Source organism: Zootoca vivipara, chromosome 4, assembly GCF_965207765.1.
Source record: "Zootoca vivipara chromosome 4, rZooViv2.hap1.1, whole genome shotgun sequence".
Taxonomy (NCBI): domain Eukaryota; kingdom Metazoa; phylum Chordata; class Lepidosauria; order Squamata; family Lacertidae; genus Zootoca; species Zootoca vivipara.
In genome coordinates, this window is record NC_142587.1 from 38,776,271 (window position 1) to 38,793,119 (window position 16,849).

Consider the following 16,849-nt stretch of genomic DNA (forward strand, 5'->3'; position numbering starts at 1 on the left):
GGGTACTGCCGTCACACTATGGCGGCGCGCAGAGCTGAGCTAGCGTGTGTCGACCGTAGCCGCGCTGTGGGGACCGGACCGAGTCCTGCACCGCCGCAGGAGCAGCGAGAGGGGCAGGAGGCGGCGGCGCGGGCGTCAGGAGGCGGCTCTGAGGTAAGAGCCCACCCGTGCCGTTCTCCGTTGCCTGGGGCGGGGGGCGCCTGCTCTCCACGCGGCCTCTGCTGCTGCCCCGTGGCGCAGTGGAAACGGCAAGGGGCTTCTCGAAGGACTCCTTGAGGAAATGGGGCACGGTGTCCCCAGGAGCGCCTGCGCGCCTGCTGTTCTTGGGTGTGGGGCGACTCGGGGCAGAGGCCCTTGGGGAGGTGAGGGCTTCAGGTACGTTTCGGGGCGCAGGAACCGAAGCTTGGCTGCCCGTGGCGCCCGCTTGGTAAACTGCAGCTCAGCTAATCCGGTTCTTGCGTTTCTATTTCTCCCGGGGCGTTATGGCTTCCCCGCCGAGGGCCGGCCGTTCTCGCGTAGCCGCACAAAGTAGTAAAGACTGCAGCAGCAGGAAGAGATGTCTCTTAATAGGATTTTGTGAGCAAGTTGTTATTAATATTTTTCAGCCCTCCTTCCTGGCGAGGGATGGGAGTCAGATACAACAAAATCATATCGATATGGGTTTGCCATACGGATCTCCCAGGCGTTGCTAACAAACACCTGTTCAGAAGGAAAGCTTGCAAGTTTATGTGTGGGTATGCACTGGTTGACTGTCTGCCTTTTTTAGCCAAACCAAAAATGTGGATCGTTGAGTTTTTGCTTCTCTCTTACACACACACTGGTGGCCAGCAGCAACTGCGAAGGCCATAGGTCAGTATGGAAAGGGCAGTAAGGATGGACAAAGGCATTGAAACAGCTTTGTCCAAAAGCTACACTAAAAGCCCCTGTGATTTTTTTTTCCTGCTGGAAAAACAGGCTGGGATGTGTGTGTTGGTTTGAGCACCTCACCAAGCAGTGGGCAAGAAAGCCATCCATACAACATGTGCTTCATGAAGGCAAGTGGAAATACGCTGGCTTGGACACTGTCACTCAGGAGTCCTCTGTGCAGCAGTCAAGGAAGCCTTTCCTCTGGCCTTTTCTGATCCAGAGCCTAAAAGAGCAGATGGGGGCTTGATGGCTTGACCCTGCTTACCAAAGCAAATCTTAGCAGTTTGCTCATACTACTGCTGTAGGTATCTCCACCCACTTTTCCAGCTTCAGAGTTAGAAGACTGGTTGCTAATCAAATTTGTCCAAGGATAGTGGGACACTTGTTACAGTGAACAAAAAAGACTTTAGTAGTTGCTTGGATATCTATTATGTACTATTGGAAGAAAATTTTGCTTATGTGGGGTGGTAAATACCAGTAAAATGTAACATGTGAAAAAGGGTGCTTGGTTATATTTTGCTACATATCTGAGATGTGAAGTGTGCAAAATATGGGAAAGGGGAGGACACCTTTTACTTCTCCCAGTATTCTGCTTATGTAAAATGAATTAATCCTGCATACTGAACAGGCAGCTTACAACATATAATAAAAGCAATAACTGGATAATAAAGCAAGACTGCAGTCCTAACCCTAGTTAGTGCAGAGTTAACCACATTGAATTCAGTATGACTTCTAAGTATGATTGTGCTGCAGAAGAATAATTTATTAATATTAAATCTGACTAGACTGAGCTTTAGTAACAATACCCATTTCAAATCTCACCAAATGATTAAAAGCAAAAAATTTAACGTGCTTAAAACTCAAGGAAGGTTGGAAAAGTTCAAAAGAAAGGCTTTGTCTCTTGTAGCCACCTTGCTGAGCAAGTTACAATGCATATGGCCGAAGGCTGTATGTGTAATATATAAATTTTCCCCCACTGCAGAGAAAAGAAGGGGAAAATTTTGTTATACAGATGGAACAGCAGTGATGGCTCGAACCCTACTTTTTAACAGTTTGCCCTTTATTCTTGATATGAATACGTAGTTTGTTAGATAGCTTTTAAATATGGATTGGAAGCAAAATATTAGTTCCTGTGTTCAAAGTAATTGTATGTAGCATGATTACTCTAAAGTTCTTTAAATCATCCAATTCAACTAATGCATTCTGTACAAATCCTGCTTGAGAAACTAGTAAAGAGTACCTAAGCGAATGCAGCTTTTTAATTTTTACACAAGCACCACCTGATAACAATGGGCTGCTAATACATAATATGCTGATCACATATAGCTTGTAGATCTGCCTGGTCAAACAGTGTAAATAAGCAACCAAATACTGATGGAGCATATTACATCGTTTTATCAAAACCAATCAAACCCTAGTTGCATCCAGATTCCAGTAAACACATTGTAATCAATGGGAGTTAAATCATGACAATCTGGATCTACTCCTTAATTATTATTTTACAATTTTATTACATCAGGATAAATATACAAATAATTACTATGTAATCCATAACCAAACTCTATATTGTTAGGTAAAACAAGATAAATCTAACATTGAAACAATAATTGTGTATTTGCTGAAGATTGATTTTACTGTACAAAAATTGAAGAATGACCACATTTTAACAAGCTTACTCCATTTGTTTCTTTGACCCTTAATTAGGTAATTTAACTATAGATGACAATTCCCACATGACCTAACTTTTCTGTTTAAGATGATATGCTCAGAAGTCTCCAATATTTTGCATATAGAAATCTTGCTGCCGTCACAAAACGTTGATTCCTTGTCCTCCCCCCTTCCCCCCGTGCTATTACCAAAGATTCCAATAGGCTAAATGAATAGCTTTTTCTTTTCTAATAAGTGGAGCATCATATATTTTCATTACCTTAATTTCCCTTCATGATCCTATTTCAATATAAATTATGGCCAATATTCCATAAACTTTTCCAACCTAATCCGTAGCTTATTTCCTAAAGCTGGAGCCCAGTTAACCATGCATCTTTCCCCGTATCCGTTTGTTTCGAAATTCCCCATGGCACTGAGAGAGCGGGTGTGTGTACATTAAAAAAAACCCACAAAAAACCTGGGCTGCCCTCCCATTTGGGGATGGAACTCCATTGTTCCCAAAGCAACCCCCGCTTCGTCTGCGCTTTCTTCGCCTCAGGCCGGCGCGGCAGATGCCGCTTTGACGTCCTTTCTCCCGCGTGCGCGCCCAAGCCCCGCCCCCGGGGCGCACGCGACGGAGCTCCGGCAATAGCCGGGTATTTAAGCGGCAGGGAGCGGAAATCCCTCCTCCTCCCCTTGGCGCCGTTCTAGCCCCTCCGCCAGCGAGCTTCCGGCTTCGCAGGTTCCTCGGGTCCTCGGTGGTGGGGGACGAGGCGGATGGCGGAGCAGGTAAACCGCTTGCCGCCGCGCTCTCCTCACGCGCTCAGCTGAGCAACAGCCGCGCATCGGGACAAAAGGCTCCGGTAGTCGCGCTCCCCCCCCCCGTATCTCGGTGCCGTCCCTTCCCGGTCCTCGCTTTTCAGGGACCTTCTCGGCTCCTCGGGTGGCGGGTAGCATCTCCCGCCGCGCTCTTTGTGCCCCGCACAATCCTCAGCTCTTTTCAGGAGAAGTGGACTGTGCCGCGAGGGATTGTACCGAGGCACGGTTAACTAGAAGCGTTTGCTCTGGCATCCCTAGCCTGCTGCTATGTCATTTGTAAAATAAAATAATAATATATGGGATTTTGTCGGTGCCGTGTGTTAATCTCGGGAGGAAATACAAAGGGTTCTTTTTCGCCTGGGTAACCTGAGGTCTTTTCTCTCCCTTCAAAGCATATGCTGCTTACTGAGGAAGAACATCAACGCTGTAAATTTGGAAGGAACAGCCTGGACCGGCAGCTGAGGAACAGCAAGTGCACTGCGCTGAATACAATGTTGCAACATTCAGATACAAATTATGATGGCGCGGAAAATGCAGGTGCGTTGGAGGAGGCAGAGGATTTTATTCCCAGAAACAGAAATGTGTTGGGAGCAGCATTCTGCCCTCAGGAAGTGCGAGAGGAGACCCCTGGAAGAGAAGAGACTCGTACTGACCCACCTGATGGCCAGCAAGACCCAGAAAGTGAGAAAGGCAAAGAGAAAAACTTAGGTATATGACAGTGCTGAACCAGGATAAATAATTGCACCTTGACTTTTGAAGTTAGGTTGTCCAGCATTGAAAAAAATAAAACACTTGTTTACATTTCTTGATAACATAGCAGTTGAAAGATGGGCTAAGGTGGTGTGAAGTAATGGATCCTCTGCCATAGCCCTGCCAGTTAGGACCAGAGATGTGTATGCGGGGAGAGGGAGTCTTTGTTGTGGCAGCTCTAGGCTGGTGCAGGAGACATGCTCAGATCAGGCCCTTCTCTAATGAAATGACTGACTTAGGATCAGGTGGATACATCCCTGTCCTTGATCTACTCCCTGTTTTGGAACCCTATGGTAGTTCATGTCAGCAATAGCTTTTCAACAGCCTGTGCTTTTGGTAGTCACAGTGGAGGCCTCTGTGGTAGTTGAGTACCTCCCCCCCATGAGCAGAACCTGGCAGAGACACACTTCCACTCAAGCTTAACTCCCTCTCAGTGCTGATCAGGGGATTAGGACACCCAACTGAAGGTTCTTCTACTGCCTTGCTCTTTGCTTTTTCCCCTTTGCTTTATCAAGTCTATTTTTAGAAAATGATGAGACATTCTGATAACTGGAGAATAAGGCTATGTTCTACCTTCAGTGTTGGGGGCAGTATGCTGGGAATTGGAAGTGGGGAGATCACTGTTGTAGTCAAGTCCTCCATGTGGACTTCCCATAGGCCTCTGCTTCGCAATGTGAGAATAGGATCCTAGTCCAGATATGCCTTTTGCCTGATCCGGCAAGACTCTTGTTTATGGTACTTTGAAGAATGCCTTGCTGTGTTTCACCACTTTGTCTTCGATGTAATAATAATAATAATAATAATAATAATAATAATAATAATAATTTATTATTTATACCCCGCCCATCTGGCCAGAGATGTAGAGATCTTAAGAACTGTCCAGTATTCCTACTGTATCAAACTTCTTAGGCCCTTTTTCAGTAATGTGGCCTTGTATTGTACCAAAGTTCTTGTTGCTTTTTTTGTTGATAATTGCCTAATTCTTTGCAATTTCTAGGCATAATTATAAACATTCCATGTTCTACTGTCAACATATGTTATTCAGAGCACAAAATGTTCTGGTAATGCTTCTAAAATACTTTTCTTCTTGGTCTGTAGGGAAAGAAGTACTCTTATTGATGCAAGCTTTAAATACTCTTGCTACTCCAGAAGAAAAGTTGGCTGCACTCTGCAAGAAATATGCTGATCTGGTAATTATGTACTACAATTAAAGTCACGTGCTTTCTCTGTAGTTGCAAATTAACTCTGTAAACATGCATAGGTATTTTGGCACTGGAGTTTCATTGTTTTGAATGTTCCTACAACCAACAGAAACCGATTGAAATGTCAAATGTCAAGAACAACTAAATGTCTTAACGTTGTTATTTGCACCGTTTCTATACTGCTTAATATCAGCTTGGTAAAAGCTTATTATAACAGGATCATGGAAAAAATATTTTGTTTATGTATGTTATTTGGCACTGTCCTCTCAAAAATGAGGGAACATTTTAAACGTAAAACTCATGGTTGCATGTTAAGACATTCTTTGGTTTTGATAAAGGTGAGGAAGCAGAACTATACTTTCTGTTGCTGCTTCATTCAAAGACTCTCTAATTCAGAGGTGGGAAACCTGTGACTCCAACATCCATCAGCCCCAATCAGCACAAGTCAGAAGCAATATAGTGCAGCAGCAACTGGACAGTCATAGGTTCCACACCCAAGCTGTAATTGGAATATGTATAAATATAGAGCAAATGGTATTTACATGTGTTTTGGCTAGTTGTTTTTAGTCAAGACGCCAGCTATCATTCAGATGTATTGTTGACTGCAAGATTGCCTGTTCCCTCTCTCATGCACAATGGATAATTCCCATGCACACAAATTCTTAGAGAAAAAAGTGTGTGCATGTTTATGTGGGATCATGCCCCTAGTTTCTGGGTTGTATCCAACATGTCCGTGTGACAGCAGACTGGGCTTCTGGTTATGCAACAGGTCTTCCCCTTCTTCTCCTTCCCCCTGCATGCACCCCAGATCTGCTGTGTATTCAATTCATAAAATGTTTAGAATGTAACAAATCTTGCGTAGGGAATTCTGTAGATGGAGGTCAACCTAGGATAGGTTGTCTATGTGCACTTACTGTCTTGTCAGATAAAAAGTTCTAAAAGATTTGCTGAGAAACTTGCTTTAATTCATGGTAGGACAATGGGGGGGGGGAGAAAGGATGTGGATTCCAAAGTCACAAGATTCTGAAAGAAACTAGCACTGTGAATCCTGTTCTGAAGCTATTTCGGAAGTAAGCAGGCATATTGGTTATAGGTGTATGCATTGTGCTGGCTGAGTTGATGGGGGTAAGGACACCTAGCCATCACCGCAGTCCAAGCCTCCAGTTATACTACAAGGGTAGCAAATATTGCAAACTAAAATAACTGGGAGGTGTTGACCCTCTTCTTTAAAATAGATCTTTCCACTCTGGATAAGAGGCCATAGCAGTCCTCAATCTTACCTGGATTTGATTATGCTCCTTTATAATGAAATGAAACATAGATAATCTAAGTGTATAGCTCAGTTGGTTAGTGTGTGGTGCTCCAAGATTGCAGGTTTGATCTCCGTATGGGACAGCTGCATATTCCTGCATTGCAGGAAGTTGGAGTAGATTATCCTCAGACTCCCTTCAATTTCTACAATTTTATGATTCTGTAACAAGTTGTGATTGTGAGGTTCTGGTTCTGTTGGCTTATGGCCTATTCTGTATCTGATATCAGTCTGTCAATTGAAAACAAATGCAATCTGTTAGAGACTGTAGCTACAGAAAACCAATTCAGTTCTAAAGGGTAATGGCAAAGAATAGGTTGGTTTTTTTAAACCTCGTCTTTTTCTCATTTAGTTGGAGGAGAGCCGAAATGTTCAAAGGCAAATGAAGATGTTGCAGAAGAAACAAGCACAGGTTGTGAAAGAGAAGGTCCACTTGCAGAGTGAGCACAGCAAGGCAATTCTAGCACGCAGCAAACTGGAATCTCTCTGTCGTGAGCTTCAACGCCATAATAAAACTTTAAAGGTCAGTTTGATAAGATAGCACATGAAGCAGATTCTGAGAGCAATATGGTTTTCTAAAAATAGAGTGGCTGCCTGGGATATATCTAAACAATAGTATAGCAAAATGGAAAACAATTGGGAATGGATGGGAACACGGTCTATCGAGCACCAGTTTAGTTTATTCCTTGATGCTATGTTATAGCAAAGATGCTTGATCCTTTAAGAGTTGACCACTGGTTATACCCTGGAAATGTGTCTCTGAACAAGGATGTTAATACATTTTACACTGGGACCCAGGGATAAGAGCCTAGAAAGCAGATGGGCTTCTCTCAATTTGTATCCAGCTCTAAACCCATATTGGACGCAATGAATTATTGCAGGTACAGTGTGACAAGGATGTATTAGTAAGAGCACTTGAGATGATTAAGCAGCATACAGAAATGGTGGTATGGGGTATTGCTGTGCCAAAGGCAAGGTGGTTCTTTTAAAATGAGATTCAGAAGCAATACAAAATACACAAGTGAGTGAGAAGATTTAAAGATTTTATTCCAAAACAGCAAGCAATGTATACATAACAAGAAAGCACTCCAATCTGCCACTTGGATGCCTTCAAGAAGCGGCAAAGTGACCCCCCCCCCCCCAGGTAGCCTCAGTCTGCACGGCCCTGCAGCCGATCAGTCCATGCACGAGCTTCAAAAAAACCTCTGCCCAAACTGTCCAATTTTATAGATAGCTTGTGTGGCTTTCAAGACTGGCTACATGCAGATCATCCATTAGCCAACCCCTCCCAATGCCTCGCTTTCTCAAAACAATGCTCGGTCCCAGCTCCTGCCAACCTAGCAGTTCAAAAGCACGTCAAAGTGCAAGTAGATAAATAGGTAAAGCAGGAAGGTAAACGGCGTTTGTGTGCACTGCTCTGGTTTGCCAGAAGCGGCTTAGTCATGCTGGCCACATGACCTGGAAGCTGTACGCTGGCTTCCTCGGCCAATAACGCAGGATGAGCGCCGCAACCCCAGAGTCGGTCACGACTGGACCTAATGGTCTGGGGTCCCTTTACCTAGAAGTTAAAATTAGGGTGTCCTACTAGACCCGTCCTCACAAAGTTTGCTTATTTTACTGTTGCCCAAAATAATTACAGTAGTAAAAACGTGTTGCTTTAATCTCCCTTGGTAAAAGGAAGAGAACATGCAGCAAGCCCGTGAAGAGGAAGAGAGACGTAAAGAAGCAACTGCCCACTTCCAGATCACACTAAATGAAATTCAGGCGCAGCTGGAACAGCATGGCATACACAATGCAAAGCTTCGCCAGGAAAATATTGAATTGGGGGAGAAGTTGAAGAAACTTGTAGAACAATATACACTGCGAGAAGAAGTAAGTGAATTTATTAGTCCTTCGCTGTTTCAGACATTGCTCTGTTATTCAATAGCATTTCATTTTGGAATATTATAGCTTGATGATAAATTATCTCAAATGATCATATTTACTCTTAGGTTTGAATGTGATGCAGGAGCTTCTGGCCGTAGGAAATGCATTTGACAAAGTCATTAATAATCAAAGGTCACATATAGAAGGAAGGAGACGTCATTTAAAGCTTGACTTCATAAGATGCAGTACTTGCACGCTATGGAGAAATACAGAAAGGACTACAAATTCTACTTACCTCAACTTAGGAGCAAATGTTTGATCTATACAATGTTTCTGTATAGCAATGTGGGGAACCTGTGGTCCTCCACCTGTGCTCTTGACTCTGTCATCCCTGTCCATTGGCCATGGTGGCTGGGGCTGATGAGAGTTGCAGTCCAGCAATATCTGGAAGGCAACAGGTCCCGGCTCTTTCAGACACTCTGGGTTATATCCAGAGTTGCCTTTCAGCAAATGGAATAGTTCCTTCAATTTACAGAAAGAGCAGAGCTCCAGTAGAGGAACAAAGAGGGCCATTCTTTTCGCTGGCTTTCCGTATGTGGTGGTGGCCAGTTAGTTAAACCAGGTAAGAGCCATGATGAAGATGAGGGTAACTTTAAAGTAAAAAAAATGTCTGAAATGCAAATTCAGTTTTGAATCTTCTGAAAATGTTGACTAGGTATTGGTGGTACCAACATTCATGCTTTCTTCTAGCACATGGACAAAGTCTTCAAGCATAAAGAACTGCAACAGCAGCTGGTGGATGCCAAGCTTCAGCAAACAACTCAGCTTATAAAAGAAGCAGAAGAGAAGCATCAGAGAGAGAGGGAGTTTGTAAGTATTTCTGATTGCAAGAAAAGTATTTGAGTATGCCTAAATTTTCCCTCTGGTACAGTGTTTCTCCAAAAATAAGACACCGTCTTATATTTATTTATCCTCAAAAAAAACATGGTGGCTTATTTTCAGGGGATGTCTTTTTTTATTAAGTATGGTACAGTTTAGCCTATAAGGTTAAACTGCCTATCACTATGGCTTATTTTCGGGGTATGGCTTATTTTTTGGGTATGGCTTATTTTCGGAGAAACACAGTAGTAACTTGGTACAGTAGTGCGTTTTAGGCCTGAAACTATTAACTAGAACAAATGGTAAACTGCTCTAGTTGAATGTTCTGTCGAGTGCTTACTGTATGTTAGCAAACTTATCAGTAATCTGTATAGGTCAGAAGTCCTCTCTAGAATGTGCAGTTTGGCAACTTCTACACAGTTCACTGGCATGAAGTAAATTTGTAGCACAAAAATATATAATATATAAATAATAACAAATATGTATGTATGTATGTCTCCTGCCAACCTAGCAGTTCGAAAGCACGTCAAAATGCAAGTAGATAAATAGGAACCGCTACAGCGGGAAGGTAAACGGCGTTTCCATGTGCTGCTCTGGTTTGCCAGAAGTGACTTTGTCATGCTGGCCACATGACCTGGAAGCTATACGCCGGCTCCCTCGGCCAATAATGCGAGATGAGCGCGCAACCCCAGAGTCGGTTACGACTGGACCTAATGGTCAGGGGTCCCTTTACCCTTTACCTTTATGTATGTATGTATGTATTTGTACCCCACCCATCTGACAGGGTTGCCCCAGCTGCTCTGGGCAGCTTCCAGCACATATAAAAACATAATACAGTAAAACCTTAAACCTTACAAAAATGTCCCTATGCAGGTCTGCCTTCAGATGTTTCCTAAATGTTATATAATTACTCATCTCCTTAACATCTGATGGGAGGGCATTCCACAGGGTGGGCACCACCACCGAGAAGGCCCTCTGCCTGGTTCCCTGTAGCTTCACTTCTTGCAGTGTGGGAACTGCCAGAAGGCCCTCAGTGGTGGATCTCTCCAGGCTGAACGATGGGGGTGGAGATACTCCTTCAGGTATACATATATACGCAGTTGGGCATTTTCTAGGGCACGCTTCAACGTTCTCCCCTCAGCGCTATTAGCTGGTAGGTATAACAATACTCCCTTTGATCAAAGATTATGCCCAGGTAACAACAAAGAGATTGAAACAATCGGGCACGTTCTGCTACACTGTTCGTTATACCAAGAGACGAGAAAAGAGCTAATTGAACCGCTCCTAGCCAAACAACCCGGTCGATCAGGAGAAGCTTACACCAATTATCTGCTAGCTGACACTGATATAGAGACCACTAGGGCTGTAGCTAAATATTGCTACTTGGTGACAAGAATAAGACATGTCATGACGAAAGCAACCACCAAAGATAAAGATCCTAGTTAACCCATAGCAGATGGAGAGGCAACAGAGGCTCAGTTTTATAACAGCCATGTAATATGTTATAAAATTTTAAAACTGTGTAGTGCTCAATTTTATTATAAATTATGGATTGAATTGTATTACTCTTTTGCTGGACTTTGGCCATGTTAAAGTTTTACTTACTTACTTACATATATATGCAGCTTTGTTTCTTGCTGTTCTCATTACCTCTTAGCAGCTTAGTAATGCATTTCTACATACCATTATTTTTTCTTCTGCTCAGAATAAATACAGGTGCGTTAACGCTTGATGGCTGGGATGCCTAGCAGTTTTATGAGAGCATTAAAAAAAACTGCTACAAGAAAATCTTTAGATTAACATATTGATAATTCCATAAATTCAAAATATTTTGAACAGATAATTCTGTAGTTACTCAACAAAAGCTGTGTATTTTTAGTGAACAATTAAAGTATGTTGCAGAACACCAGATCATCACATTGTGTGATCCATGGTGCATTAAATTCTTCAGTGCACTTAAACTCAAAACATCCTTCCAGTGATGTTTATCCAAAACCAAACCTTTGTCTTTGCAGAGAAAAATCTGCAGTAGTGTTGTAGGATCTCCAGTAGTTAGGATATAATAACCAGTGATACTATCTCCTATATAGGAGTGGAATTCTGCAATAGTGTTAATAGGAACTGCTAAACAAAACCAGATAAGACCAGCTAAATATATTCACATTTTTGAATTTATTTGTAAATTTGTCTCTCTCTAGTTTTTCATGTAAAAAGGTAAAGGGACCCCTGACCATTAGGTCCAGTCGTGACCGACTCTGGGGTTGCGCGCTCATCTCGCATTATTGGCCGAGGGAGCCGGCGTATAGCTTCCAGGTCATGTGGCCAGCATGACAAAGCCGCTTCTGGCAAACCAGAGCAGCACACGGAAAGGCAGTTTACCTTCCCGCTGTAGCGGTTCCTATTTATCTACTTGCATTTTCACGTGCTTTCGAACTGCTAGGTTGGCAGGAGCTGGGACCGAACAACGGGAGCTCACCCCATCACAGGGATTCGAACCGCCGACCCTCTGATCAGCAAGCCCTAGGCTCAGTGGTTTAACCACAGCGCCACCTGGGTCCCAGTGTTTTTCATGTATCACCACTTTAATTGAAACAAATACATTTGTTCTAATTGACTTGGAAAAAATGGCTCAAAATTTGAATGCAGGCAGGTAAGTGTCTTCTGCCAATAAGTAACTTCGTTTAGAATCTCTTTTGCATAAAATATGAAGAATAAAGGCTTAACAAAATGTAGATTATGTGTTTTCTTTGGTATGAAGACAATACATTTTTTCTTCCTCTTCAGCTACTAAAAGAGGCTACTGAGTCTAGACACAAGTGTGAACAGATGAAACAGCAAGAAGCTCAATTAAAACAGCAGGTAAACTAATTTAAACATTTGCTGCTTTAAGGATGTTAATGACTTAGTTACAGACGTGATTGAGAAAATTATTTGATCTCTTAGAATTTCTAAAACATTTTCAGAAACTAGCAAATCAGTGAAACAAGTTGGAAACCCACAAGAAGTCCCTGGGAGAGGCAAGATAAGACTGTTGGGAAATTCCATCCCCCTTGCATAATAGTGCAAGATTGGTGAACTCTTGAGATAATGAGTAGCTTCCTGCTCACCTAGCCCCCTAAATCTGTGCTGGGGTTTCCCCCAACTTTTCTGGCTAGATTTGGTGGAGGGGCACATGAGAGGAGAGGGAATAGTTCTGTTGCACAAGGGGAAATCCTTGCACTAGCTTGAGCCCATTATTATTGTTATTGTTAGAAAACAGTAATTAACTCATTTGTTGTTCTGATGGTGCTGGGTACGTTTTGACTGGTCTTTGGCAAATTCACAGGACTATTATTTTCCCCCAAGGTGGCTGTTTTTGGGCCATAATGCAGGTACTTGTGAAAGCATTCTTGTGAGTGGGTTTATCACTTTTAAGTGGCTGCTCTTATGTCATGCTAGGTAAGTCTCAAAAATCAGACTTTCCTAGTGTATGATGATCCCGCTAACAAGAATAGATTTTAATATGAACCTCCACTGCATGATGACATGTGGAAAAGTTCTACCTTGTGGCAAAAGATTCTAATGCCTTGGTTCTTGGTTTGGTAGTGCCCTGCCTAAATCTAAATGCTGCTGGATTTATTTATTTATTTTTCCAGTGCTTACTAATAGTGCATGGGAAAGTCCCCCTGAGAAACTCAATGCTGAAACAAAATTGCATACTAACCTATAATATTGGCAATGACTTAACAATATTAAAACCATTTTTGTGCACACAGTGGCTTGGCTTTTTTGTTCTATGCCTTATTCTGCAGCTTAAAGTAAAAGAGATCTTGGTCAATAGTGGCACAAATAAGCAGTTCAATTGGGAATTTGGTTTCTAGAATGATTTCGGCAAAAACATGTCTTGTGGGGTGTCCTGAAAGGTTTGTAATGGATTTACATTTCACGTTTAGTGGAGGACTGATGAGATACGTTCACCCTTGACAGCCCAACCACTCATGAACTTGTTATTCCTGTAGTAGCTTCCCTTCCACCTCAAGTTTTGCATCATTATTGCATACCATGCAAATAAAAGAATTTGTATTACTTTAATATGGGTTAGGTATCCTACAGTGTAGTCCTACACACATCTACTTAGGAGAAAGCACCATTATGTCCAGTGCAACTTTCTCCCAGGTACCTGTGTGTAGCATTGCATCCTTAACCTGTTGCTTCTAAGAGAGGAGTGGGAGAATGAATGGTTAGTTTGCAAGATTTTTCCTAGAGCATGTGCATAGGTGGTGGTTGAGTTTAAAACTTGAGTGAATAGAGCTTATATAAAAGTTCTTGGGGGGGAATGGGCTCAAAGCAGTTCACTTCAGTGGGACTACTCATGAGTAGGACTTAGTTGACTACAACCCAGCAAAACAAAGAATCCTTTATTATCATTATTTTTAACTCCTTTATTTTGAAATCACATATTTCACTGTTTACCAAATAGTGGAATTTCCAGTGTGTGGCTACTGCATTTTATGTGTAACTCTAAATATTGCACGTGTATAGAGGACTTAAGCATTGTTTCCTTCAGCTTTCTCTCTACATGGATAAATTTGAAGAATTCCAGACAACAATGGCAAAGAGCAACGAACTTTTCACAACATTCAGGCAAGAGATGGAAAAGGTACTTTATTTACATGTATTATTTTTCTGATCTGCCTCATTCATTCATCTACAGTGGGGAGATAGTAGTAAGACCGCAGCCTTTTCAGTGGAGGCAGGTCCATTAGGGTGAATGGGATGGTGCCCCACCAACTTTACTCTCCCCTTATCCAGCTCCCAACCACCTGCCTGCCTCCAGAGTTGGCATTTCCTGTCAGAATCCTCTACCTCAGTGTTTCCCAACCAGTGTGCCTCCAGATGTTTTGGGACTACAACTCCCATCATTCCTGACTTGCTAGCTAGGGATGATGGGAGTTGTAGTCCCAAAACATCTGGAGGCACACTGGTTGGGAAACACTGCTCTACCTTAGCCTCAGTTTTGCCCTGTTGGAATGCAGCAGGGAAGCGGACAGACACAAAACTTGAATGAGTTGGTTCCACCTGCCCATAGACTCTTGCTACGGTCTGCCCTCCCAGTCCCAGTGGCCGAATCCTGTATACATTCACCCAGGAGTAAGTCCCATTGAACTCAGTGAAACTTAACTTCTGAGAAAAGAGGTATAGAATTACACTGTGAAAGACCTAGCTAGCCTGTGCACATCTTCATTATTGAAATCATCACCATTAAAGTTATTAATGATTTTAATTACTAAAATTAAACTGAGTGATCTTGGTATTTTTTGCTTGTGGGAGATATTATAGTGCACTTAAAACAAAAACATTTAAATGAAACATTTAGGGAGCACTAGGGGAGGAGAGGGGAGAAAGTTCCATTGCACAAGGGAAAATCTTCCTACTGATGGAACATTCACCTTAGCACTGTGTTAAATTCCTCCCACAATGTCTTTTTTCAGTTTTAATATCTCATTTTAAACAGTGAGCTTGAGTGACTTAAGAGGCATTGAGAGTTAAAAGGTAGGATTGGCTAATCTTAGGCCTCAGGCACCAGCTGGCTAAGGCTCATGGCAGTTAGTGATCACCAAAAGGTTAGTCATCCTGGATTTAAGTTTTTGCTTAAAAGAAATCAATAACTTTAACGTTTCAGATGACCAAGAAGATAAAAAAACTGGAAAAAGAAATAATAGTTTGGCGCACAAAATGGGAAAACAACAACAAAGCTCTCTTGCAAATGGCTGAAGAAGTGAGTATTAGGTTTCATGATTAAAAATCCAATGTGCCTTATATATTATGCAGGTAGCCTGTTTTGTATAGCTTTGTAGAATGTGAAGCTGAATCAAAACCACCAGGTCTTCAACCTGTGATTGGAAAGCAGACTGTACAAAAGTGGCTGAGAAAGGCTTTAGATTCTTTTTATGTTTGTGGATAAGCTTGTTAATGTCATTATCCATACAAATAACTTGGCTGTCTTGGTGAACCAATTTTTTTTTAAATAGATGTCTTCAATCATATTCTAAATACATTGGACAGTGTATGCTGCTAAGTGATTTCACTAGTGCAGTGGAACTTGCCTTCCCTATGTACCCCCTGCACCCTTCCCAAATCTGCTCCAGAGGGTTGGGAAATTCTGATGCACAGCCAAAAGTCCTTGCACTAGCAGAAGCTCTTTGTTCTGTACTGCCTGTTGTCTTTCTTTTTCTCTTGTGAAATAGTTACCAGTTATTTTTATACAAATCACTTTTATTAATATCTTTCTGGTAAACAAGGGAGGGCCCTGTTTAATGCTTCTGAACATATAATTTATAATAATGTTTCTGAACATTTCAAGTATTTCTAGCATGCTCTTCATTGTAATGCAGGGTACAACAATATATAAATGAAAACCAACCAAACATGCAATCCTAAAATAAAAAGAGCAGATAATATTACAGCAACCGCTGCAACAAGAGGAATAATCAGAAACAGGTCACACAAATGTCACCATGTGCAATCTCTTGCTTGTTTTCTGCAGAAGACAGTGAAGGACAAAGAATACAAAGGCTTCCAAATAAAACTGGAGCGTCTGGAAAAGCTGTGCAGGGCTCTTCAAACAGAAAGGAATGAGCTGAATGAGAAGGTGGAAGTTCTTAAGGAACAGGTTTCTTTAAGAGAAACAGATGTTGATCTAGCTGTGCATGTGTTGCAGTCATGCACACTCACTCCGCATGAGGAACTGGGGAGTTCTACCAATGGAGCGCAAGAAGGAATTCAGCCAGATATTGAATCATCAGTGGCAAATGACGGCTCTGAAAAAACTGTTTGCCTGGGTTCCATTCCTACTGCAGATTTTGTTGACTAAAAGTGTAAACACTGTATTGAGAGATATATTTTGTGTATAACTTTAACTGGTGGTGGTAACTATTAGTTTTGTGGTGAAAATTTTCTTACTTTTTCTACCATATCTGTATTTTCTTAGAACAGAACTTGCCTGGTACAGGAAGCTGCATAGCGGCTATTGAATAGCTTATCTATAAATTTTCCACAACTGTGTTGCACATCTGCCTCGTTTTTTAAAAACAAACTATCATAAAGGATGCATGCAGATTCCTTCCTTCTGACCCCATAGCACACATCACCATGTCATCTAAGACTCGTGTACAGATTTACCACCATGTCAGGGGAACAATTGTGGCCAGAGTGTCACAACTCGGTTTGGGGGGGGGGGATCATTGCTTCTATTAAATGATTTAAGGCTTAGTATTAAATTGTAATGACCAAATACTACAGTGAACCATAATTGGAGATGTGATGGCCAGTGGAAGCTCATTACTGGATTCATATATGTATGAACAAAACTAAAAACTCTTACAGGGTTTAGTGTAGCTGCAGTCTTGCCTACAGCTTTGAAATCTATATAATTTTGCAACTGGAAAACAGGGTTTACAACTCACATATTTCTCAGGATTGTCCTGCACAG

General features: G+C 42.0%; 1 protein-coding gene across 6 annotated transcripts; it reads left to right on the forward strand.

The window, feature by feature from the left end:
• The first annotated feature begins 13 nt into the window (after positions 1–13).
• TXLNG (taxilin gamma) lies at positions 14–16,427 on the forward strand. 6 transcript variants are annotated; one of them, XM_035116090.3, is made up of 10 exons: positions 14–153; positions 3,765–4,080; positions 5,221–5,312; positions 6,986–7,156; positions 8,311–8,505; positions 9,250–9,369; positions 12,163–12,237; positions 13,925–14,017; positions 15,041–15,136; positions 15,905–16,427. In XM_035116090.3, the coding sequence occupies exons 1-10, from the start codon at positions 19–21 to the stop codon at positions 16,229–16,231; spliced, it is 1,620 nt and encodes a 539-aa protein (XP_034971981.2). In that variant the 5' UTR covers positions 14–18; the 3' UTR covers positions 16,232–16,427. The 6 variants fall into 6 exon arrangements, with proteins under 6 accessions (XP_034971981.2, XP_034971982.2, XP_034971985.2 ...); XM_035116091.3 differs by having other exon boundaries at positions 3,765–4,053; XM_035116094.3 differs by having other exon boundaries at positions 3,765–3,909.
• Positions 16,428–16,849: the final 422 nt, after the last annotated feature.